The sequence below is a fragment of the Talpa europaea genome (assembly GCF_964194135.1).
Source record: "Talpa europaea genome assembly, chromosome: 13".
Lineage (NCBI taxonomy): Eukaryota > Metazoa > Chordata > Mammalia > Eulipotyphla > Talpidae > Talpa > Talpa europaea.
The window spans coordinates 48124193-48151252 of record NC_140080.1 but is presented as its reverse complement, the minus strand read 5'-3'; the positions used below and the strand labels follow the sequence as shown (position 1 = coordinate 48151252).

The window sequence follows — 27060 nt, the reverse complement described above, 5'->3', positions numbered from 1 at the left end:
ATGGTATCCTAGATGGGATTCTGAGACAGAAAAGGGACTTTAATAGAAAAACTAGAGAATTTCACATTAAGTTTGTAGTTCAGTTAATAGTAATGTACCAACGTTGGTTTCTTGGTTCTGACAAATATATCACAGTCATGTAAAACTTAACATTAAGGGAACTGAGTGAGGGGTACCCAGGAATTCTCTGGACCATCTTTGCAACTTTTCTTAAAATCTAAAATTATCTCAAAATTAAAAGTTTATTTTAAAAACTGTATTTGTCAATAAGTAATATTCTTAGAGGTTTATACAAGTATCCGGGAGAGGACAGTTTCTTTTCTTTCTGCTAACCAACAGGACATAAATGGAAAATGTACATGGCTCCAAAGACAACATTGTGAAAGTGGGATGGGAAGTGCTACCATTTTACAGAACCAAAGGAAGTAATTCTGACCTTACAAATAAAAGAGTGCAACTAATCCTTATCACCATATAAAGAGTTAAAACTCTTAGGAAGGCTATGGAGACCCAACTTAAGTACTAATACCTGTATATGACTAAATTCTTCTAAATTCTTTCCAGTTTTCCTCTTCATAATATAGAAATATAGATATAAAACCACAAATGCGTTATTCCAAAATTCCTTCCTAAAAAGTCTCTGACCACTCCACATAAACTGACACAAGTGGAAGTATGTCTGAAAGTAAATTGGAGTTGAAAGTAACAACAATCTTAACTGGGGCTTCCCTGATGGCCTAGGGGCTAAGTCTCAGCACTGTCACCACTAAGCCCTGAGTTCTATGCCCCACCAAGGAGCTAACGTCTGTCTTGCCTGCTGCTGTCTGTGGCAGTGTATTTCAGTATATCTGCCTGTTCTGCTTCCCACTCTGTCTTTGGTGAATCCTTTTACCCCTCCCCCTGTACCTCTGGCCTACACCCCAATTTTTCTACACAAAAATTAAAAAAAAAACTTAACTGATTATAACTAAAATATCTTAATTTTGCAAACAATCATGTGTGCAAATGGTTAAAATTCCTCCCAGAGACCTAAAAGTCTGTGTAAATTAAGGGGACTTTAAGTCAAAGCTGTATTAGCTTCATGTTAAATTTATCACTGTGTTTATGTTTCATATTTCCTTCTCTAATGACTAGAATTATTTATTCTTACATCACCCATGGAAACTTGAACACTTCTTGCACATAGCAGGAACTCAATGCATATTTTTAAAATTGAACTAACTCCACATGTTTTAACATACTATTCAAATAGAATAATTCTTACCTATTACTGTACCTGGTAAGGCATTTCACCAATTCCTAATACCATCATTCACCCCAACCTCACATGTTCCTTTCACTTAATGATTAACTCAAGAAAACATATCAAGTGGACAAAAATTAATGTTTTAAAACATCTTCACTCTTTCAACCTTGTCCATAAATAGTCTCTCTTTAAAATCAAACAGGATACTACTGCAAGACCCTTTTCCCCACCAAATTAGCATGAACCTTGCTGAGAAGCTTGAGTGATCATATTCTCCTTTCAAACCTCAAACAAAGCCCAATGTTCCCTATGGCAATAGATCCCTTTATTAGTATGCACACAGGCTTGCATTGTTCCTCCCAGGAAAACCTACTCCAAATTTAAGATTATTTTAAACAAGATGTGGCCAATTTTTTTTAACTTCTTTATACATCTAAAGCCAAAGGTAGATAAAAAATTTTGAAATGCAAGTCTAAAATAAATTATTCTTATCAAATGGATATTTAAGGCCTAAACCATGCAATAGTTTTAAATTCTAATACTACTGTTAATCATTCTTCATGGCATCCCCCAAAAAGAAGTACTAATCTTGTGAAAATATCTTGTAATACCTAAATTCCATCAATTACTACTGTCTAATACTGTCTAATACTGTCAATTACACCGCAAATATAGTCTAATGCCATTTAGAGACATTGCTCACAGTCTGTTGTATATGCAGAGACTGTCTTTAATTCATAAATAATGGTATAGAAGTGAAAACTTGCATCAGCTTATATATAATAAACTTTTAACAAACAACAAGGTTTTATTATGAATACCAGCACACAAACTAGGAAAAAATAGAAAATGTAAGTTAATGACCTAAGAAGAAAATAATAAGCCCTCAAGAGTCTAAGCAAGCTATCCCTGTCATCACAGCAATGCTGTTTTAGAAAACACTGCTCATTTTTTAGATGCTAATTCGTAATTTAATCATTTTAATCTATAGAACTAATTTTTCCTTTTTCTTTAGCTCTAAATTATATCTGAATGTTAAGTGAAATTACTCATTCTTCATTGTTTGCTTCCAATATCTGTCTCATCCTTAGGGCTCCCACAACTTTCATCACTTTTCTATTTCTCTTATAATGTTTATCTAATTTTTAAATTGAAACTGAATGTGAATATTCTGGGTGTATTGATATTGTTAAAAGTAAACAAAACTAAAATCCAAAACAAGTCAAGAAAAATGTAAAGTGTAATTTCTTTCTATGGGACTAAATGAAGAAATATTGCTGCACTGCTATCACTTGCTCGTTCAACTTGACAACAGAAGGAACAGAGGTCAACAAGAAGATTCACTGGCTTGTTGATTATAGCCAGAATCCATTTCTACACACTGAATACAATTCTTGGAACCACACTATATCTGCTAGACTAGAAGGAACAATTTTGCACCCATCCCACACCTGCGGACATAAGGCCAAGTGTGGAGACTTTTGTAATGGTCACAACTGGGGCTTCCGAGGGAGTTACTGGCATTTAGTAGGTAGAGACCGGGAATGCTGCTCAATATTCCTTGCAAGCAAAGGACAGCTCTCACAACAAAGAAGTAGTCAGCCAAGAACATCAATAGTGCCAAGGTTAAGAATCCTTGACCTAGACATCTGTCCCAATTTTGGTTACAGAACAGCTGGATTTGAGGTACCATGGTGCTGTGAAAGATTCAAGGGATTAGGGGAGGAAGAGAACTAAAATGTACTGAGTATCTGCTATTTACCAAGCCTTGTTTAATCACTTTACATATATCATCTCACTTAAACCCCCATCTTGTGAAAAAGTGATATATTCTTATTTTACAGATGAGAAGGCTACCCTTAGGGAAGTTAAAGAACTCATTCAAGGTTGCTCAGCTAAGGAGAGGAATCATGACCTGAATTCAAACCAAATCTGTTTCATTCCACAAAACTACAAGGCCTAGATGTTTAAAAGATTGCTAAAAATATACAATTACGTTAAACACCTTACAATGTAAATGAAAGTACCTCTTACAATGAATCAGTTACCATTTTTACTTAAAAACAAAATTTATACAAATGTAAACACTACCAAAATAGCCAACATTTTTAAGAAGCAAGATCAAATGTTCATCTCATCCTTTCAGAATTAAAAAATAAAATTAAATGTTCAGAAGATACTGAGCCCTCCATAGAAAGGCAACTACTCTTAAATCTAGAAGGAAATCAACTGTCTAATATAAACAATGTTTTAGTATGAAAGATTTTTAATCAGTCCAGAATTGCTCAAGACTACACCCAGTCTGAGCCCCCTCCAGAGCGCAAGGAGAGCTCATAAGAGAACTGAGGAGGAATAGGATAGACTAGCCGCTGCAAGATACAACCCTATTTTCTCTGTATAGTAAATTACAAGGAGGTGGAATTGCTATCATTCATAGAAATAATACAAAAATATAACCTTCGACATAAAATTCTGATAAAAAACAACAAATCACCACCAGAATCCATTAGTCTTTAATAAACTAACTGTAGGTCACAAATATACTCCTATGGGATTAAGTACAAAAGACTTGACAATGCAAACTGGGGCTTGTTCCCTCAGGAAATCACCACTACCAATGCTGTTTCTAAAAGCACGCTGCATACACGCTCTGCCCTTGAAATCCCGGGCCTCAAAGCACCTATTTTATAGATGTATCTTTTCATTTCATGCCAATACATTATAAGTAAATTACAATTGGAAGTACTTCCCGATAGTATTAAGTCCAAGTTTAAGAGCAATAAACATCAACTAAAAATTTTTGGAAATAAAATGCCCTCAAAACAATCACAAGATTCACTTTAAATAAAAATTCTAAAGTTTGTTTACCTAACATACACACACAAATATCCTAGTAGAACTGAAAGAACTGATCGCTATAATCGTGAATGTTCTTTATTTTAATCAATTTACATAAGGACTTTCATCAAATGTCATCTTACTCCTGAATTACATTTTTCACCTTAGCATTTTGACACCTCCATCAACTTTCTAAAAGTGAGGGTGGGTTGTTTTTCCACGTTTTTAATAGACTTGCCTCTCAAACGAATAAATTAGATAAAAGCTGACTGGAGAAGCCTATGATCAACCTCCTCCTCGTCGATAAATATTTGAGTAAACCCCAGCTCTAAGTCTGACGACGACGACTAAGGTTCATTTTACGTCGCTGTCAGACATTCTGTCAACGCTTCACTTCACGCGCCTACTTTTCCATCACAACAAATTTTAACAGACAGGTAAATAGTATTTTGCAACTTTTCAGTCGCTAAAACTCATCATTTAGTCTCTTCTTCCATTTCTCCCCAAACAGGATTCTCAGGGCTCCGATTTCTTTTAGATTTCCAAATCGAAGCAACATCGGTCAACTAAAAAAAAAAAAAAAAAAAACCCGTCCCCTCCTCCTCCCCCAAAGTGTCATTTTCCAGACAAGCGGGTGACCCGGGCCCGGCCTGCTCCGGGGACCCTTCCCGGCACCTGCCGCGGCGCAGACCCGAGCCCGGCAGCCGCGGCGCGGAGCCCGCACGCCCAGCGGGTCCCGGGAAGGGCCGCCCCGCACGGCGCCCGCACAGGCCACGGGCCGGGAGGAGGCCGGGCGGACCCGCGCCGCGCGCCCCCACCGCGGCGCGGCCTCGAGGGGCGCGGCCCGGCCGCCCAGCGCTCTCGGACGGCGCCCCCGCCCCCCGGTGCCACCGCCCCCGCCCCGGCCCCGGCCCTCGCGGGGCCCGGCCCGGCCGACTAGACGCCGCGGCGGGCCCAGGCCGGCTCCTCGCGCCCGCCCGCGGACCCCGGGGGGGAGGGGGCGCGGCGGCCTCCTCACCTGCGGCGGGGGGCGGCTCTCCCGCGTCGCCGGCCGCCAGGGTGACGGCGCCGTCCCTCCAGACGCGGACCTGCGCGGCCGAGAGCGCGCGGCGGCGGGGCGGGCGGCGGCCGGGGCCGGCGCGGCGCAGGGAGCCGCAGCACTGGTAGCACACGGCCCACGCCTGCTCCTCGTTGATGGGCTGGTTGTACAGCCGCAGAATCTCCGCCAGGCTCAGCGCGTCCCGCGGGCCCGCGGCCGCCCCGGCCCCCGGCGGCCCCTCGCCGCCCGCCGCCGCCGCCCCCCGCCCCGCGCCGCCCGCGGGGTCTCCCGGCTGAGCCATGCCGCGGTGGGTGGGCGCGCTGGGACGGCCAGCCGCGCCGCGTCGCCTCAGCTCCGGAGCATCGTCTCGCCGCCGCCGCCGCCGCCGCCGAGGCCGCCCCGCCCCGCCCCGCCCGCCGGCCGCGCGCGTCACGCGGGCACGAGCCGGGCTCCCGGACGCGCGGAGGCGCGGGGACGCGGCGGCGCTCCGGCCCGGGGTGGCGGCGCGACGGCGTTCCCGGCCCCGCCCCGCGCCCTCGGGGGTCCGCCGGCCCCGGCGCCACGGGCGTAGCCGGCGCGGCGGCCGCGGGAGTCGGGCCTTCCTCGGCCCTGGCCTCGCGGCTCCTCGGGCTCCACGCGAGCCCCGGCGGGGTCGCGGGGCGGCCGACTTTACCCCCACGCCCCGCTCGCTTCTTCCCAGCCCACCCCCCCACCTCCCCTCCCCCTACCCCCCTCCCTCCCCCCCCCCCCCCCCCCCCCCGGGCCCTGCTCAGCTCCTTTTTGGTAACCATCGGCCAAACCTCCACGCACCTCGGCGTTTTGTGTTGAGTGCTTCCCTTTTCACTCCCGCTGTAATGCAAGCCCCAGGCAGGGGTCTCTGGGTTTTGCTCGCTGACCACCCCATAGACCAGAGCCTGGGCTGCAAGCATGTTGTCACTGATATGAACGTGTTCCTTTCAAAATTCACTTGTGACGTCTTGTATGACTCCTCGCTAAGAAGATGTTTCTAGTGACCACACTCATCATGGCCCCGTTAACCCAGTCTGCCCATGCGAGGTGGAATTGACAGCACAGTGGCAAAACTAGCCATAGAATAATAGAAAAATACTCCCATATCTCGATGAATATGCAGTAAAACAAATAATTCTTAGATAAATCGCTCATTGGTGAATGAATTTAATTGGCAATATTCCATTCTGAGGTTACTCTGATGAAACCTTGCAGAGAGTTGAAAGCATCGACCAGGTACGAAATTTATAGTAGGTACCAATAAATGGTTTAAGGTGGTTTTGTATGCAGTGTTAGATACCACACTCTCAATAATCGCATCTTGCAGTAGAGATTTCTGCTGTCTGCTACTAATGCTGAAGATACCAGAGTACATACAGCAAGTATGAGAAGCGAGTAAAGCGAAAGGATATAAAATGTAAAAACCTGAAAGGCACATTATTCCCTCGGCACATTATTTTATTGTAATTTAATTACAAAAATACAAAGCAACTCCTAAAGTAATATCATTCAATTGAGGGTTTATGGTGCCATTTGTAAAAATGCACAATGTGCCCCCCAAGCCCTTGACAGACTAAGATCTAATTCCTTAAATGAAATTGGTAGGATGAATGGCTATACATAAAGCCTCCTGGTTTAAATACGGACAATATTCCCAAAATTTGTTATTTTAAAAGATTGAATGCTGTGTGGCTTTTGAAAATACTGAAGGGTTTAAAATAGCTACAATGCAGGAAAACTGCAAATTGGTCTACTTCTATAGGCAACACCACCATCTTCTGGCCTTATAAAACATTGCACTTTGACAACTACAGCCAAAAATCAATTACAATATTCCTTAGCCTCCAACACACCCCACAACCTGCAAAAAGGGTTAAAAGAATTAATAAACTGAGGAATCCATGAGCCAGTCACTGCTACCCCTGGCATAGAGCAGTAAATAAATCTCTGAGATAACAATGAAAGAAGGAGGGGGCTGAAAGAAAAGGAGAGATCCAAATTTTATCTCAAAGATCATCTTTTAAAAGATATGTTCCTTAGGGCCTCCCCGGTGGCGCAGCGGTTGAGCGCTGGGTTGCGAAGCTGCCCGCGGCCTCTGCGGTGCCGGTTCGATTCCCAGCTGCTCCCCGGCCACCAGAGGAGGGTCCCACATGGCGCGCAGACCTCTCCTGCCGCCTGCTGCTCCCCTCAGCAGTGTACTTCGGTCCTTCTGCCTGCTCTGCTCCCTGCTCTGGCTCTGGTGAATTCTCTCACCCTCCCGCGCTTCTGACTGTGCCCAGTGCTTGTATAAATAAATAAATAAATCTTTAAATAAATAAATAAAACTTTAAAAAAAAAAAAAAAGATATGTTCCTTGGAAGAGACCTAATGGACTGTGGTTGAGGAATATAGGTGCCTTAGTGGTGGCTGTGGTGTGGTGACACGCATGTGATCCTATACCTCAATATACATATACAGTGTTGTAAATCAATAAAAATATTTTTTAAAAAGATGTGTTCTTTAAAACAAATTCACAGCGGGATTTTTTTTTTCTTTCCTACGTCATAGTTTTTTTTAAATAGACATTTTAAGAAGAAAAATATTATGGCATTGAATCACAGGAAGGTTATCTACAACAAAAGCGATTGATTTTCACCAAATACAAATTCATGAATATAACACGTGGTATTTAAAGTAAATGTCTTGCCCTCTATGAGCTAATAAGGAATTAAGATGAAGTAAAGTGACAAGTAGAATGATGTTTGATGTTCCTTCTCTACGTAGAAAAATCTTCAAGATCCTATCTTCATAATAAATCTAGCCATTATATAACCTAAACAGTTGACGCTTTTCTGTACAGATGGTATAATTCTAATTTTTAAATAATTTTTAGAACCTTTGAAATTTAAGCCCCCACCATCCATGCATCACAAGACTCTGTGTGACCGCTGACAACTTGAAGACTATTAGCAGTAGAGACAGTGATCTGTAGGATACTTCACATTTTCCCATTTCTCACTTTCAATTCAAATGCAAAGATTCAAGTATACCTTTACATACCATATACGTTTTTTCAAATTTCTGTCATTGATCTTATTTTTTCTGTGACTTAACAATTTAAAAAAATTATATAGTTGGGCCTCCCTGGTGGTGCAAGGGGTTAAGCACAGCACTGTGAAGCTACCTGCAGCCTCTGCAGCACCAGTTCCATCCCTGGCCAGCCAGGGAGCTACCCACAGGGTGCAGCAGACCTCTCCTGTGTCACTGGCTGCTCCCCTCAGCAGTGTATTTCAGTCAGTCTGCCTGTTCTGTACTCTGTCTCTGGTGAATCCTCTCACCGCCCCACCCCACCTCTCTGGCCTGTACCCCAGTTCTTGTATGCATAAAATAATAAAAAGCGATCTTTAAAAATTCTATATAGTAAACATGTCTTACTTCAAACTGATGTTTAAATGCCTTTTTCAAAGTGCTGTGTCATCTATGAAAAATGGCATGTGACTCTGAATATGATTTTAGTTTTCATTGATTTTTTTATTTATTAAAAAACGGAATCCTTGAAATTTTTTCTTATATTTACTAATCATCTTTGCAGAATAAATTGACTCCATGCTTCTGAGGTGAGGCTGAGCAGCTCTGTGTCTTTTAGGAACTTGGCCTTCAGGGAGCACAATCTGTCTGTACAGCTCAAGCTTATCCAAGATACTCCCAGATACTTGCTTCTAAGAGGCACATTCACCTAGAAAAGTACACCAAAAAAGAAAAAATATATAGAATAGCATATTTTTTCAGTTATAACCTAAATGTCATTGCCTGCAATTATACCTTAAAAGTCTACAGTAATATTTTATATTTTCAAAGTACTCTTTTCAGTTATAAACCTGCAAGATCTGTTTTACAGCAGACAAAACACAGGACTATTAAGTGAAAGAGGTAGGACTAAAATCCAGACTCCCTGAGGCTCAGCTCTTTCTGCCTTGTTACAATGTCTCTCTCTAAACTTGCACAGAACAGGAAAAAGCCCTCACCCTTTCTCCATGAAAAGCAGAATCTTTGTAGCTGTACAAACCAGTATGATCTATTAAAATGCTGATAGCTCAAACTCTCTAAATGAATGATGTGATGCTCCATCACTTTCAACCAGCCCTGAAGAATTCGCTGGCATTGAAGTTTTACCATAGCGGTCACCTCCCGATAGTAATTGTCTTTAAAGTGACTTATATGACTCCATCTTCATTAAAGAGTTATAAATTATCACTCCTCTAAGGAAACTTGACTCCATCAACAATCGTAAATGCAATTTAAAATTCATCTCTGAGATCTTTGCACAGATTGAATATTAACTAAAAATCTTAAAAATTAGTCATGAAAACTAGCATGTGACCTTACACACAGAATTAGAGGTACATGGGCCAGATAAGAATGCAGCAAAGCTGGATTCCTCTGGTTTGTTAACTTACAAAGAATTAACTTTTTCTTTCCAAAGGCAGATCTATGTTTATTGGAAAACATTTAGAAAATATCCATTAATGAATTTTTACTGTTATATGTAAACCCATTTTCCATAAAATTTTCATTATGTAACATCTAATATGTTACAAATTTACCAATCCTACCTTCTTACACACCCACTGATAAAAATTAAGGGCAAGTGTAGAAATAACTAGGCCAAACAATAGTCATCTTTCACCTTCTTAAGCTAACTCCTTTGAAACAGTTAAGCCAACAAAGAGAGGTGATATTCTGACTGCTAATATAAATGGAACTATTAGTTTCAATTATTTAAGAAGATTCAACTTGTACAAAATCTCATATATTTAAACTTAGGCCAAGCTACTATTTTATACTTAAAGAAATTAGATTCTACAGAAGTTAAGTGACTTACCCCCAAATTACTGGCAGTTGCCTAGAGTAATTCAAATATATTTCCTTTAACATAAACTTCTCAGATCCTCTTTTTAAGTCATACTAACTAGTTCTCACCAGATTTCAAGTTAGCTTACTTAATTCTAATGAGAAATAGAAAACAAAATAAGGCACACAATACCTTTGAGAGCAAAAGTTTGAATTTTGATAATAATTGCTTAAAAATGAAGAATTTACAATAAAAGTTTTCAGAAACATTTAAGATTTTTGTTGCGTAAATTTAAAAAACAATCCATTTTTTACATTGAAATATTTTGTTTAAACAAATATTTGTTTAAACAATTTTGTTAAAACAAAATTATTTTCTCAAACCTACATTATTTCATTTTCCCTGACCTTTATACAAAAAAGATAGCCCTTTCTTGTTGCTCAAAAAAGGTTGCCTTAGAAATATGACTACAGAATTGAGACTATTAGAGAAGGAGGGTCGGTAGGGGTGGGAATAAAAGGACCAGGTAGCTTTGGTGAAGGACATGGATGCTTGTTTGTGTGGTATAGTTGCTAGGGGGAAAGGATGTTCCAAACGAACTCCATAAAGGCTTTGTGGATACCACCCCCACTCCATCAAGACACTGGGAACAAATCCCATGGTCTCCAAAGAGAGGTTATCAAGACTTGAGGGCTGAGTTAAGCAGCCATTTTCTCTGGCTTCTGTTTATAACCAGCTATGTTAGCGGGGTCTCACTCTCTTGGTTCATGCACTTGGCTAGGCAGTGTTTGGTCTCGGCAGGTCATTTTGGATTCCAGGTCAGCGGAATGGGTAAGGCACATTTAAAAATTTATCTCCCTCTTTTCTCCCTGAGTTGTACATTTCCTCATTTCCCCTTCCCTTTTAAATAAGCCTTTTGTTAACCTTTTGTGTGTGCCTGCAGTTTAAGTCCCTTTTAAACGTGCAGGTGAGGACCCACAGTCAGGCAACACATTTTATATGGGAGTTGGCCTGTAACATGGTGGCATACATCTGGTATCTGGGGAGAAGTAACCCTATTCCCCTGAATCATATACAGTGTTGTAAACCAATGTTACTTCAATTAAATAAATTAACAAACAAACAAACGTCTTGAGCATCCAGGTTGGTGAATACCTGGAGGTACTGGTAGAATGGGGCCTCTGGAGAGAGCATGGAAGCTTCAGGGCGTTTCCCCACGTCCAGCCCCATGCACCTCTTCCATCTGGCTGTTTCCGAGATATCCTTTCATGATAAATGGTAATCTATTCTGGATACTGAGAAGTCCAAGATAGAGATGCCAATAGATGTGGTGTCTGTCTTATAGTAGAATAAAGGGAACTCAAAAATTTATTTAATTTTTTAAGTAGTGGGATACAAGCCAGAGTCATGAGGGGGTGATAATTAATTCACCAGAGAGAACAGGGAGCAGAACAGGCAGATGTACCGAAACACACTGCTGAGGGGAGCAGCCAGCGAGACAGGGGAGGTCTACCAGGTAGCCATGTAGGTTGCTCCTGCCTGGCCCAAGAGCGAACTAGACCCAGAAAGGCAACAGACAGCCTCACAGCGCTGCACTCAACCCCTTGTACCACCAGGGAGGCCCAGCTCAAAAATTTAATAATGTTCACCTACAACTACCTGCATCTCTGGCCAGCCTATACTGAAGACAATGTTAAAAGTGCCTTTTACAGACTGAATTGAGGCTTACTCAAATCCACATTTAAAATCCTATCCCCCAATGTGACTGTATTAGAAGGAAGGGTTTTTAGGAGGCTATTAAGGTAAAATAAGGTCAGAGGGAAGGAGTCCTATCCCAATAGGATTGGTGACCTCATAAAAGACATTGCTCTGTCTCTGTTGGCACAAATCAAAGAAAGTTTATGTAAGGACACACTGATGACTGTTTACAACCCAGGAAGAGGATACTCGCTAGAACCTGACATGGTGATACCCTGATCTTGAACTTATTACCTCCAGAATTGCGAGAAAATTAATTTTCTGGTTTTTTTTTTAAACAATTTTTTTTTATAGAGGCATGTTTTATTTATTTGTTTGTTTTGTTTATACATGCACTGGGTACAGTCAGAAGCACGGGAGGGTGAGAGAATTCACCAGAGCCAGAGCGAGGAGCAGAGCAGGCAGAAGGACCGAAGTACACTGCTGAGGGGAGCAGCAGGTGGCAGGAGAGGTCTGCGCGCCATGTGGGACCCTCCAGGAGCAGCCGGGGATCAAACTGGCGCCGCAGAGGCCGCAGGCAGCTTTGCAACCCAATGTTCAACTGCTGCGCCACCGGGGAGACCCAATTTTCTGGTTTTTTAAGCTACCTTGTCTAAGGTATTTTGTATGAAAGCCTGAGCTAATACAGAGGACCAAAATAAAAATCCTGCTGAATCTAGAAAAAAAAATGTCTTTTTTCCCCTAACATTCACTTGGCCCTAGCAGTGAATGAATTGACTCTGGTGAAAGGCTCATTTCTCCTCCAATGTCAACATGTAACCAGTAGAAAATATGGCTTACCTTTTAATCCCAATTACATAAATACTGAAATAAGCACATTCTAGGAATCCTTTAAGGCTTGCCTTGGCAATTTTTGTGGAAGGGTAGAAGTTGGGTTGTAATCCTTATATTTATTTTAGTTGTGCTTTTCCTTAAACTTTTCCCTAGAACTGTTCTGTTAGCCTGAATTCCTCTGTCCATTTGATCCTTTAATAGTAATTAATGAAGCATAATGCCTGTTTTCTCTTATTTGTTATGCATGTTTATTCCTCTTAGAAATTGAAAATGTAATCCTTGTTCCTATTTTCCACCTACCAATTCATAACCCTTTTTACATATTAGAAAAAAAAATCATTGACAGTGAAAGTCACAGACATGACTCCCAGTTCTCAGCTTCTCAACTGGAAGCTATAAAAACAGTATTTTTACATTACTTAACATTATTTATTTAATGGCATTAAAATTTATTCTCTTGCAAGGTCTGATGAGTAATAATCATTTTACAACTGTGATAACAGTGATATATGCCATTGCCAATTTCAGTTTTAACTGTTACATAATATTCATCTTTTTCATTTCAGCAGAAGCAATTTTTAATTCTACTTTAAGCAGAACACTGCAGTAGTCATCCAGATAATTTAAGGCAATGATTGATTTTATTCTGATTCAACACATAAGATAGAGGATATTCAGGTATATAACATTTCTTTAAGCAAATCTGAGGATACTTGAAATTCTCAGCCACCTAGCTATATAACTCCATTTATTCCTCTCCCACTCAAAAAGTACGTTATTATACAAGAGGATGAATATGACAATTAAAAATCCAGTGCATAGTATTAACACCATAAATAGGTTTTAATTATTTTAAAGCAAATCAGCATATTGATACTTAAATAAAACTTCTAAAGCACTTAAAACTTATATAAATAAGGAGATTATAAAGATAATATAGAGATCCATTAAAAGATCATAAGCAATTGTGTAAGACAGATCTTTTACTCTAGGCAGTAAAGTCCATAAACCCAGTTTTACAAAGAGGTAAATCAGGGCCAGGAATATCAGTTTGTTGCAGCCCAACAGTTACTGAATAAGAGATTAGAATCATAATAATATCCTGCCATTAAATTTTACCTATATAGTTTATAAGGTAACATTTTTGAGTGATTGAGTACCAAATGACTAGAATCTCTATTATATATATTTTAAAAAGGAAACATACCAGGTAAAGACAAAAAAGACATTAAATTAATTCTAAAAATGTCATTGAAAAAGAACCCAGTATTACCAAGGAAAATTATGAAAAAGTAACTTCTGAATTAATTTCTTCTACCATATTTAAAACAACCTCTACTTGTAATACATAAGCTATTTAATTGAGTCTTAGGTTTAGTAAAAATTGAAGATTTCAACTTAACATCTTTGAACTAACCCAAAGACACTAGTTTTTGTAATATTAAATCTGTTGCCTAAAAAAAGGGTAATCAAGTTTTATTTGAAATATTTGTAATTATTTAAAAAAATAAAAAATTCCATATATAATTGGAATTAAGCTAGTATAGAGAGCTGATTATGAATTTAAATTAAGATGTATATAAGATACCCCAGAGCAACCAAAAAAAATTGTGACAAACTCATTAGGGAAATCAAAATGCTACATGAGAAAATATTTAAGCAAAAGAAAGCTGTAGGGCCTCCCCGGTGGCGCAGCGGTTGAGCGCTGGGTTGCAAAGCTGCCCGCAGCCTCTGCAGCGCCTGTCGATCCCCGGCTGCTCCCTGGCCACCAGAGGAGGGTCCCGCATGGTGCGCAGACCTCTCCTGCCGCCCGCGGCTCCCCTCAGCAGTGTACTTCGGTCCTTCTGCCTGCTCTGCTCCCTGCTCTGGCTCTGGTGAATTCTCTCACCTTCCCGCGCTTCTGACTGTACCCAGTGCTTGTATAAATAATAAATAAATAAATCTTAAAAAAAAAAAAAAAGAAAGCTGTAAAGAATAAGCAAAAAAGCATGCAATGCAAAGAAACTAAGATTGTAATGGCAGATACAAATCCAGCTATATCAATAAAAAACATTAAATGTGAATGCATTTAACAAACCAGTCAAAGGGCAGAAATTATCAGACCGGAGGGAAACCTAAAATTTGGCTATATACCACCCACAGGAGACACATTTTATTTTTTGTTTGTTTTGTTTTTAAGATTTATTTATTTATGCATACAAGAACTGGGGTACAAGCCAGAGATGCAGGGGGTGAGAGGATTCACCAGCGACACACTGGGGAGCAGAACAGGTGGATTGACTGAAATACACTGCTGAGGGGAGCAGTGGTCAAGACAGGAGAGGTCCACAGCAGATACATTTTATATTCAAAGATACAGAAAAACTGAGAGTTAAAGAATGGGAAAAAGATTATAATCATGCACAAATCAACCACAAGAAACCTATATTAACATCAGACAAAACAGACTTTTATTAGAGATAAAGGGGAACATTATGTGACAAAAACAGGGTCTCTGCATGGAACAGCTATAAAGATATATAACAGGACACCAAAATATATGAAGCAAAAATTGACAAGAATGAAAAGAGAAACAGATAATTCAGTAACAATAATTGCAGACTTCAAGTCTCTACATTCATTAATAATTCAACAACTAAGAGAGAAGCCCCTGATAGGTCAAGGAAATATTTGAGTAAGACTATAAACCAGCTACATTTTACAGACATCTACAGAATACTCCATCCAACAACAAAATATACATTTCTCTCAAGCACACACATGAACATTCTCTAGGATATACTATACGTTAATTCATAAAACAAACCTAAATAAATTTAAAAAAACAGAAGTGATACAACTCTGTTTTCCAATCATAATGGAATGAAATTAGAATTTAAAGTAGCAAAGGAAAAACATTTGGAAATCACAAATAAATGGAAATTAATACACTCCTATACAGCCAATAGTGTGGAATCCTTCCAGTCACCCTAGCTTGTGCTAGACTATTATACATCCCAAATTCACATGCCCACCAAGCACATTCTTCCACACATTCTTCCACGGACTCACCCACCTTCCTTGAACCTGACCCTCAAATAAAAATGAGACTTGCCATGGGGGAAGGTGTCACATCTCCAGAGATGTAGCCCCTCTAGGTGTCTCTCTCTCTCTCTCACTACTTGGACCTTGAGTTATTTTTTCCTCTGTCCCACGATGCTCCCAAGATTGCTGACTGGCAAGGTGACATATAGGTCAAAGAAGAAATCAAAAGGGAAATGTGAAAATAGTTTGAAATGAATAAAAAATGAAGAACAATATACAAAACTTATCAGATGCAGCTAAAGCAATGCATAGTGGGAAAGTTATAGTTGTAAAGAACAATAATTTCACGCAAGTCAATAACCAAACTTTCCACTTTAAGATACTGGAAAAAGAACAACAACAAACTCGAAAGCAAGGATAGAAATAATAGTGATCAGGGAGAGAGTAGTGAAATAAGGAACAGGAAAACAACAAAGTAAAATCAGTGAAACTAAAACCTGATAACTTGAAAAGATCAACAAAAAAGACAGGAAAACAGAGAAGACTCTATTTACTAGAACCAGAAGTGAAAGAGGGGACATATTACCACTGAACTTAGAGAAATAAAAAGGATTCTAAAGGAATACTATAAACAACCATAAACTAAAATCAGATGACTAAGATAAAATGGAAAAATTTCTAAAGATATGAACTATCAATACTGACTCAAGAAGAAATAGATCTGGATAGTGATGAAACTGAATGAGTACCAAAAAAAAAAAAAAAAAGACAACAAAATAAAAACTACTCACAAAGTCCAGGCTCAGAGGGCTTTTTACTAAATAAAAAAAGAATTGATATTAATTCTTTCAAAAAACAGAAGTAGCATTGTTGGTATACTGGTAAGTATAGCTGCCTTCCAAAAAAACAGAAGTAGGTAATATTAAGCTGATACCAAAACCAGACAGGGACATCAGAAGAAAAGTAAATTACAAACAAGTATGTCTTATGAATATGGATACAAAAATCTTTAACAAAATACTAGCAAACTGATATATAACTGTAGCTACATATACTAAGTGAAAGAAGTTAGTCTTAAATGGCCATGTACTTCATGATTCCTTTCATGGAAAAGTCCAGAATAGGGATATCTAGATAGAAAGCAGATTATTGGTTGCTTAAGACTGGGGATTGGGAGAGGTTAGGGACTGGGAAGAGCAGATAAAGGCTTCAGTGAATATGACTAAAACATTTTCTGGATATGCATTAGTACACTATCCCAGGTCCTTAGCCATCCACTGAATCACTCTTAGGTATCCAAATAGAATTCTGTATTATTGGCAACACAAGGACTCTTAAGCAGCTCTCTCCTCTTTTAGGGGCTCATCTTCCTAAGGCTATCCTCCCTAAAAAGTAATTCTTGCCCATCTGTCAGTGACTCAATACTCTATATATTATTGCTAACTTTTGTTTTTGATTTTTTAACAATTTTAATTTTGTGTAGAACTGGGGTATAGGCAGAGGATTCACCAGAAATAAGAGTGTGGGAGCCAAACAGGCGGTTTTACTGAGATACACTGCTAAGGGGAGCAGTGGACGAGAGAGGAGGTCTGCTGTGCCATATGGGTTGGCTTTCTGGCTGGGGATCGAACTCAGGCCATAGCAATGATAACCTCTAGGCCACCAGGGAGGACCCCTATTATAACTTCTGATAGGCTATGTATAATAAGGGATATATGCCTTTCTATATTTCTACCTTTTGGGTAGAATGACCAAATGAGGAATGAAAAACTGAAATGGTGGCTTGAGGAGTAAGCAGCACTTTGTTTTTAATGGGGGGAGACAGCAGCTATGGCATCATGAAAATTTTTTCATACTGTATGTTGGATGGTTATTTGGTTATCTGTAATAATGCTAAATAAATGTAATGAAAGGCAAGAGACAAATTCAGATTTGTTCACACAGAGATATAGCAAAAAGAAGTAAACACAAAATTCTAGAATTGATCTGCTACAAGAGATATGTTCCCTTGGACAGGGATCTTATCTGGTGCTCCATTTTATTAGTCTATAAATTAAGTGAACTGCAGGAACTAAGATTCCTTTCAAGTCCAAAATTCTGTAATTCTAGGCCATAAAAGATTAAATCAAATGTAAAAACAGCATACATATAATGGTAGTAAAAACTCTAGTTCTCAACATATGCAAAATATAAGCCCCCCGCGTGGGTTCCCCACGACGGTGGGGCACAAGGCAGACACAGCACCCCAAAGCCGTTGAGGTGTACCCTACCATCCCCGCTCTGCTCCCTGTCCCACGGGGTGGAAAATCAGCTCCCCAAGGGCTCTAGGAGAGATCTCTGGTGCCACCTAGCGACTTGACCCCAGCACAGGCTACTGAAGGAGCTAGTGGCCAGCTGGGGAGTTAGCCCACACCGGGCCCCTTCTGAACAAGTAGTCTGAGCCCACAGGGAGAGCGAGCACCCACAGCCGGGGCAGACCAGGCGCGCAGAAGAGTGTGCCTGAGACCAGAAGCGCAGGGAGTGTGTCCCACATCACCATTTTAGAACAGGGACATTTCTTCAGTAAAGACTACCTGCAGAAGGCTTCCTCAGGAGCCAGAGGTGAGCGGGGGAAGTTCGCCCACGCCAGACCCCCTCTGGCCTGCAGTCCAAGCCCAGAGGGGAGCAGGAACCCACCGCCGGGGCAGACCAGGCGCACAGGGGAGTGTGTCCCCACATCGGCATTTTAGAACAGGGACCTTTCTCCAGTAAAGGCTGCTTGAAACTGACAGATGACTCCTGGAAGAACCAGAGGGGAACAGAGAAGCCCACCCAAGATGCCGGCAAGTCCCAACAACACAGTGTCCCAACGCATACGGCAAATTAGAAAACAGACAGTAGGGAGGAGAAGAACCACACGCAACCTAGCAACTCTCCAGAGAAAAAGCACACCACAAAAAGAAAGCCAGCCCCCAGATTGCAACGACAATAACTTGGAAGAATTTCTGAGCCTTCCAGAAAGAGAATTTAAAATTGCCGTGATTAAAAAACTGACAGAAGTCATAAAGGAAAACAATGATAAGGGAAAAATAATCAACAATCAGAAGAATGCAATTGAGTCCCTAGAGAGGGAAAACAATGGTCAGAAGAAAGAAATTGAGTCCCTAAAGAGGGAAGTAAAAGAAATGCAGGAGATCAAAGAATTAATGGAAGAACTAAAGAATTCTGGGAAAAGCAATGAAAGCAGAATAGATGAAATGGAAGAACGAATAAGTAATCTTGAAGACACAGAAATAAAAAGAACCAAAACAGAAAAGGAAAGAGAAGTACGAAGGAAAAAGAACGAAGAAAGACTTCGGGAACTATCTGACTCCATGAGGAAAGGAAATATAAGAGTTATAGGAATACCAGAAGGAGAGGAGAGAGATGTAGGAACAGAGAAAATATTCAAAGAGATAATTGAAGAGAACTTCCCAAATGTGGAGAAGGAGCTGAAAATTGATATACAAGAAGCAAGAAGAACACCAAACTTCCACGACGAAAGGAAAAATACAGCAAGACACATAATAGTAAAGCTCCCAAGAATCCAGGACAAGGAAAAAATAATGAAGCTGGCAAGAGGGAAGAAACAGATAACATTCAAAGGAAAACCAATCAGGCTGACATCAGACTTCTCCGAAGAAACACTACGGGCAAGGAGAGAGTGGAGGGACATAGTCAACAGACTCCAAGAAAACAGATGCCAACCAAGAATACTCTATCCCGCAAAGCTCTCCTTCCTCTTTGAAGAAAGAATATGGACCTTCCCAGACAAACAGAAACTCCGGAATTTCATTGCAACTAAACCCCCACTCCAAAAAATACTACAAGGAGTCCTAAAGCCAGAACCTCAGAGGGACGAATAACAATGAAAGAAGGCCAAAAAAAAAAAAAAGTTATTAAAAGAATAAATAAATAAAATCAAAGGAAAGACAAACACAATGGCAAATACAGATGTTAACATATCAATATTAACTCTAAATGTAAATGGACTAAACTCTTCAATAAAAAGACACAGAGTTGCAGCCTGGATTAAGAAACAAAACCCAACCTTTTGCTGTCTCCAGGAAACACATTTAGCTACAAAATATAAAAATAGGCTCAAAGTTAAAGGATGGAAAACAATCCTACAAGCAAATGGACCAAAAAAGAAAGCAGGAACAGCTATACTTATATCAGATAAAACAGATTTCAAACTCAAAAAGATAAAAAGAGACCCCAATGGTCACTACATTATGATCAAGGGGACAATACTTCAAGAAGAAATAACACTCATTAACATACACTCACCAAACGAAGGAGCACCAAAATATATCAGACAACTGTTGTCCTCTCTGAAAACAGACATCAGAGAAAACACATACGTAGTGGGAGACTTCAACACACCACTATCAACAATGGATAGATCAACAAGACAAAAAATAAGTAAAGAAACCAAAGCTCTAAATAAAGACCTAGAGCAATTGGGCTTAACAGACATCTATAGAACACTAAACCCCAAAAAAATGGAGTACACATTTTTCTCAAGCGCACACAGATCATTCTCCAGGATCGATCACATACTGGGGCACAAGACAAACATCAACAGATATACCAAGATTGAAATCATATCAACCATCTTTTCTGACCATGAAGGCATCAAACTAGAAATAAACCATAAAAAGAAGGCAAGGAACTTTCCTACCTCATGGAGATTAAAAACCACACTACTGGAAGACCATTGGACTAATGAGGAGATCAAAGAAGAAATTAAAAAATTTTTTGAATTGAACGACAAGGAGGACACCAATATCCTAAATGTATGGGATGCAGCAAAAGCAGTAATAAGAGGCAAATATATAGCAATAGAAGCTCACATCAAGAAACAAGAAAGAACGCAAAGAAACAACCTAATCTCGAAGCTCAAAGATCTAGAAAAAGAACAACAAGAAAACCCCAAAACCAGTAGAAGAAAAGAAATAATAAAAACCAAAGCAGAAATAAATGAAATTGAAACTAAAAAAACAATCCAAAAGATCAATGAAACTAAGAGCTGGTTCTTTGAAAAAATCAATAAAATAGACAAACCCCTAGCCAGGCTCACAAAGGAAAAAAGGGAGAAAGCACAAATAAACAGGATCATCAATGAAAGAGGAGAAATCACAACGGACACAGCAGAAATCAAAAGAATAATCAGTAACTACTATGAACAGTTATATGGAAACAAGTTTAACAATCTAGAGGAGATGGACAAATTCCTACAACTCTACAATCACCCAAAGCTAGATAAAGAAGAAATAGAACACCTAAACAGACCAATTACAATTAGCGAAATTGAAATGGTAATCAAAAACCTCCCCAAAAACAAAAGCCCAGGACCTGATGGATTTACAAATGAATTCTACCAAACATTCAGAGACGAATTAGTGCCTATCCTTCACAAACTCTTCCAAAAAATTGAGAAGGAAGGGACAATACCAAACACGTTCTATGAAGCCAACATTACACTAATACCAAAACCGAACAAGGACAACACAAAAAAGGAAAACTACAGGCCAATCTCCCTAATGAACACTGATGCAAAAATCCTCAATAAAATTTTAGCTATCAGAATCCAACAATGTATCCATAAGATAATTCACCACGACCAAGTTGGATTCATTCCAGGGGCACAAGGATGGTTTAACATCCGAAAATCAATCAACGTTATCCAACACATCAACAAAAAGAAATATAAAAACCATATGATAATATCAATAGATGCTGAGAAAGCTTTTGACAAAGTGCAACACCCATTCATGATAAAAGCCCTTGAAATTCTTGGGATACAAGGAACATACCTCAACATCATAAAGGCCATCTATGACAAGCCAACAGCCAGTATCATTCTCAATGGTGAAAAGCTGAAAGCAATTCCATTAAGATCTGGAACAAGACAAGGATGTCCACTCTCACCATTGCTTTTCAATATAATACTGGAAGTCCTAGCCAGGGCAATAAGACAAGAGAAAGACATCCAAGGAATCCAAATAGGAAAAGAAGAAGTCAAACTATCACTATTTGCAGACGATATGATATTATACATAGAGAACCCCAAAAACTCCACAGAAAAGCTAATTCAACTCATCAATCAGTTCAGTAAAGTGGCAGGATACAAAATCAACACGCAAAAGTCAGTAGCCTTCCTATACACAAACAATAAATCTGAAGAAGAAGAAATCAAAAAGACCATCCCTTTTGTTATTGAAACAAAAAAAATCAAATATTTGGGAATAAATCTAACAAAAGAGGTAAAGGACCTATACAAAGAAAACTATAAAACACTGTTAAAAGAAATAGAAGAAGACACAAAGAAATGGAGAGACATCCCCTGCTCATGGATTGGAAGAATAAACATTATTAAAATGGCCATCCTTCCAAAAGCAATATACAGATTCAATGCTATTCCAATCAAAATTTCAATGTCATTCTTCAAAGAAATAGAACAATTATTGATGAAATTCATATGGAATCACAAAAAATCCCGAATAGCCAAAGCTCTCCTGAAAAAAAAAGAAGGGAATGGAGGCATCAGACTCCCAGACTTCAAACTATACTACAAAGCCATAATCATCAAAACCGCATGGTATTGGAACAAGAATAGACATACAGACCAATGGAATCGAATAGAAAATCCAGAAATAAACCCACAGGTTTATGGTCAACTAATCTTTGACAAAGGAGCAAAGACTATGCATTGGAGCAAAGAAAGTTTGTTCAATAAATGGTGCTGGGAAAACTGGGTCGCTACATGCAAAAGAATGAAGCTTGACCACCACCTCACACCATACACAAAAATCAACTCAAAATGGATTAAAGAACTAGACATAAGACCTGAAACCATAAAATATATAGAAGGAAATATAGGCGAAACACTACGTGATTTGCACATCAAAGACATCTTTACAGACACATCACCCAAAGCAGTGATAGTGAAGGCAAAGATAAACAGCTGGGACTATATCAAATTAAAGAGCTTTTGCACAGCAAAAGAGACAATAACAAAAACAAAGAGAAACCCCACCAACTGGGAGAACATTTTTGCACCCAACACTAATGATAAAGGACTGATCACAAAAATCTGCAAAGAGCTGATGAGTCTCAACAACAACAAAGAAAATAATCCAGTCAAAAAATGGGCAGAAGAGCTTAAAAGAAACTTCTCTGAAGAGGAAATGCAAATGGCTAACAGGCATATGAAAAAATGTTCAACATCACTTGTCATCAGGGAAATGCAAATCAAAACTACCATGAGATACCATCTTACACCAGTGAGAATGGCACATATTAAAAAAACTAGCAACAACAAATGTTGGCGAGGGTGTGGAGAAAAAGGAACTCTTCTGCACTGTTGGTGGGAGTGCAAACTGGTCCAACCACTGTGGAAAGCTGTGTGGAGATTTCTGGACCTACTAAACATAGAGCTTCCATATGACCCAGCAATTCCACTCCTAGGTATTTACCCAAAGGACACAGAAACATCAATTCCAAAGAACACCTGCACCCCTATGTTTATAGCAGCACTGTTTACAATAGCTAAGCTTTGGAAACAACCCAAATGCCCAAAAATAGATGACTGGATCAAGAAGATGTGGTACATATATACCATGGAATATTACTCAGCATTCAAAAAAGATAAACACATGCAATTTGCTGCAACATGGATGGCGCTGGAAGGGATCATGCTCAGCGAAATAAGCCAAAAAGAAAAAGAAAAATACCGGATGGTCTCACTCATAGCAGGAATCTAGAAAACTTAAATAAGGGACCAGGAAAATGAATAACTATAAGAAAGTGAAAATCAAAATCAACAAAAAACTATGAACCAGAGACACTTTTAGGGGGGCGGGGGCGGGAGGGGAGGGATTGGGGTCAGAATGGGGGGCTGCAATTGTATGGGGAATATAACAATAAAATTTATAAAAAAAAAAAAATATATAAGCCCCCCAAACTCGCTACCTTCAAAAACCCTAGGTTGTTGAACGCCTATGAAATGCCACTTAGTCTTAGCGATTTTTCACAGTCCAGTAAGGTATGTTTGTGTGCAAGAATGTGTCAAGGATTTCTTGCTTCTTGCGCCAAGCACTTGGCTGTGTGCACATACCCACAAAATCTAGGAAACAGCTTTGTTGGAGTATTAGTACAGTTCTAAATTCAGTAGAATCAGAGAAAGCAATCTTTCAAATTGATAGCTAATAACTTTCTTTTGCTTTTTTTTTTTTCATTTTAGCAGTTTTTAATGAAAGTTGTATATAAGACTATTTTATTCCTGCATCTTCTCAATTGTTTCTTCCTTATGTTTGCCCTTTTCCTTTCCTACTTGGCAAGATGTGGCTTTGCGTTCTAGGACCTTTTTGCCATCTTTGTCCCACTTTAGTATAACCACCTTACTGGGGTGAATGCCCACATGAACGATTGTGCCATTTGCCTTCTCCCACTGCACTCTTTCAATGTAGATGACATAGCTCTTCCTTTAAACCTGGACTATTTTGCCAATTTGCTGTCCTTTATAATGTCCCCGAACAACCTGAACTTCATCATCCCTCCGGATGAGCCTGGAATGGACATTTTACTTCTGCCTCAGCTCTTTGGAAAGAGGGGAAGACATGATCTTCCTATGAATGTGGGAAGATGCATTGAAATGCCTTGTATGATTCTTGCTCCAGTCGGAAGTCACGAAGGGATTGAACTTCATTTTTGGCCGCAAAAGGTCTTACTCTCCTTTTAAGATTCATGACTATCAACACCAGTCAAGTAGCTAATTCACAAGCCAAAAATAAATCAAATGTAATTCCAATGACTATGCTAACCAAATCTCAGAATATTAATCACGTTTAAAGGTATTAATGATTAAACCTGAACTTGAAGGCCTCCCTGGTGGCGCAAGGGGATAAGCACAGTACTGTGAAGCTATCCGTGGCCTAAGCATCCAAGTTTGATCCCCCGCCAGGAAGCCACCCACATGGCAGAGCAGACCTCTCCTGTCTCACCCACTGCTCCCCTCAGCAGTGTATTTCAGTCAGTCTGCCTGTTCTGTTCCCCACTCTGTCTCTGGTGAATCCTCTCATCCACTGCACCTCTGGCCTGTACCCCAGTTCTTGTATACATAAACAAATCTTTAAAAAAAATAACTGAACTTGAACAGATTATGCTATAAACAGTATGTTAAGTTCTTCCAAATTGGATGGCTTCTTGTTTATGTATTTGGCTATTTTGCTTAAGATTTTGCATAGGCTTCAGCTAATCTCAAATTATTGCTCAACTGTTAAGTGCTGGAAAGCAATGCCACTTTCACTGGTATAAATATTATAAAATAGACCATCTAATTCCTGTACTTATCTATCTAAGTGGAGAGTACGAAATTATTATCTGAGAGTCCAAGAAAAAAGTTATGAAATTGTAAACTGTAGTCTAACCTAAACTATACTTTTGTTTAGTAGAGCATGCAATCAGAAGCATTAATGAATTAGTTCAAGCAAAAGTAGATGGTTCTTATATACTGCCTTTTGATGGTCCTATATCTGGCATTGCATACTTTAAGAATAATATTCTTTACAAATTTAAAGCCTACACCTTGATTCAAATCTTGTCTTTGTTAAGAAACAGGTTTCAAACATATGTACATTCAGGACTGCCAGGTTACAGTTTTGTTTTGCTGATTATATTGAACATAAACTTCAACACTAGAAAAAAATGTAAAAGCTCTTGGGTGTTCAGTTTAGTTGGAACTGAATTTATTAATTTTTATTCAACAGGTTCAAGCTTGAGTAATCAAAGTTCTAGGTACCTGATAGTCTTCTATTAAATAAATACTTACATAGATATATGTCTATATGTATATATAGAGGACAACATTAGTGCACATATTGTCAAAAAGAACTCATTAGAGACATAATAAACATTTTATACTTTTAATAGAAAAACAGCTTTTATAACACAGCTAAATATACACAGTAAATTTAATTGTCAAAGGATACAGCAGAATTCTATGGATAAATGCACTGAAATACTATTGGAATAAATTATATCTAGAGAAAAATATTAATTCATGCCAAATTCTATTAAAGTGCATAAAAAGCAAATTTATTTTAGAACTTATACCAATGGTACATCAAAAATACATGTTATTCTGATATAGTAAGGCAGGAAGTCTGGCTTTAGTAATACAATCTTGTTTTTTAATGTAGTCTGCCTCTTAATACGTGCCTCACAAATAACTGGTTCCAAAAGTTAAAAATTATAGGCAATTCTCTCTGTTGACAGTTGCATGGATAATTTTGGGAAGAGTAAAAATGTCTTAATTCTTATTTTGCTAATTCTCTAAAGTCATGTTAATCTCACAAGAAATATCTGATTATTGCTTCAATGAAAACTGACAGAAAATGGTTATTTTTCAAACATTTAAACAAATTAAATAATATTTAACATATATAAAAATAAAAATAAATTTTTAGGGTATGTAATTTAACAGATAATTTAAATCATTAAATCCTTTTACTTTAAATGGTGAAATAAAGTGATGGAAAGAATTACTTGCACAGCCAACTGAATAGTTACTTTCTTAAGACCAAATAATGAAACAAATGAAATAAGAACCACACACAGAGATGCTGAATGGACAATTCAACCAGTCACTTAAGCCATGAAGCTTCTTTTAAAAAGTGAAGTAGCTATAGTCCTTTTAATGCTTATTTTTCTCATTTTTAAAACCAGCTCACTTGTAAAACAAGTATCAGCATGCAGTCATTCACACATGAACACGTACATGTTGTTCATGACCTCACACAATGATTCTAATTTAGATTAGCCAAACAGATGCTGATGGTTTTAGCAAAATAAAAAAAAGAGAAAAAGATGTAGTTTGAGAAGACAGAACCCATGAAAAGACTAGTAATGAATTCTTTGAACACAGAGAAAATCAGCAACAGATTTCCACTATTACAGAAAACAATTTATCAGTATCTATAATACTACAAAGGGATATGATAAATGTTTTCTAAAATAACCAACTCACTTTAACATGAATCGAGTTACCAAATATTTATAAATTATTCAGGTACTTTCATATGATTTTTATTTTGCTATTCATATTTCTGTTTTTCTGGTAATAGCTTTTCCCTACTCGCACATCAAGGTTTTCCCATCAATCTCTGGAAAGTCACAACTATTAGTATGGCCATGGTAAACCACAAAAGTGGAAATTCACCAAAATCTATTTTCACCTATGTAATAAATAAATCTGTTGTAAAGCTACTTTCTCCTAATTTGTACAAAAACAATTTCATTATTCTATGAAAAATAATGATTATACTGATTTTACTATGACTCAAATCTTAGGCAAATATCTGAGTACCAGTTAATGTAAAGGAAACTGAGTAAATTTTATATTCAAACTATTGAATAGCTGTAAAAAGTATCAATTATTAAAATAGAATATACACTTAATTTATACTAAATTCCACACAGATTTATGCAAGTATTTCATTCTTAGTTTTTAAATACACA

General features: G+C 38.8%; 1 protein-coding gene and 1 pseudogene across 4 annotated transcripts in view; both read right to left on the bottom strand.

Moving 5' to 3' along the window:
• Nucleotides 1-5424, bottom strand: part of SPIRE1 (spire type actin nucleation factor 1) — a gene marked incomplete at both ends in the record, with an annotated part of 186405 nt that extends 180981 nt beyond the window's left edge. For 2 of the 3 annotated variants that reach the window (XM_084252095.1, XM_084252096.1), the window contains one exon: nucleotides 5103-5424. In XM_084252095.1, the coding sequence (XP_084108221.1) occupies nucleotides 5103-5424 (322 nt within the window). The remainder of the gene's footprint in view (nucleotides 1-5102) is intronic. The other variant, XM_084252097.1, reaches the window with a different exon arrangement.
• An 18394-nt stretch (nucleotides 5425-23818) lies between these two features.
• On the bottom strand, nucleotides 23819-24250 carry LOC311183211 (large ribosomal subunit protein uL24-like; annotated as a pseudogene). Its single transcript has one exon. The product of its transcript is annotated as a large ribosomal subunit protein uL24-like (transcript).
• Between the last annotated feature and the right edge of the window lie 2810 nt (nucleotides 24251-27060).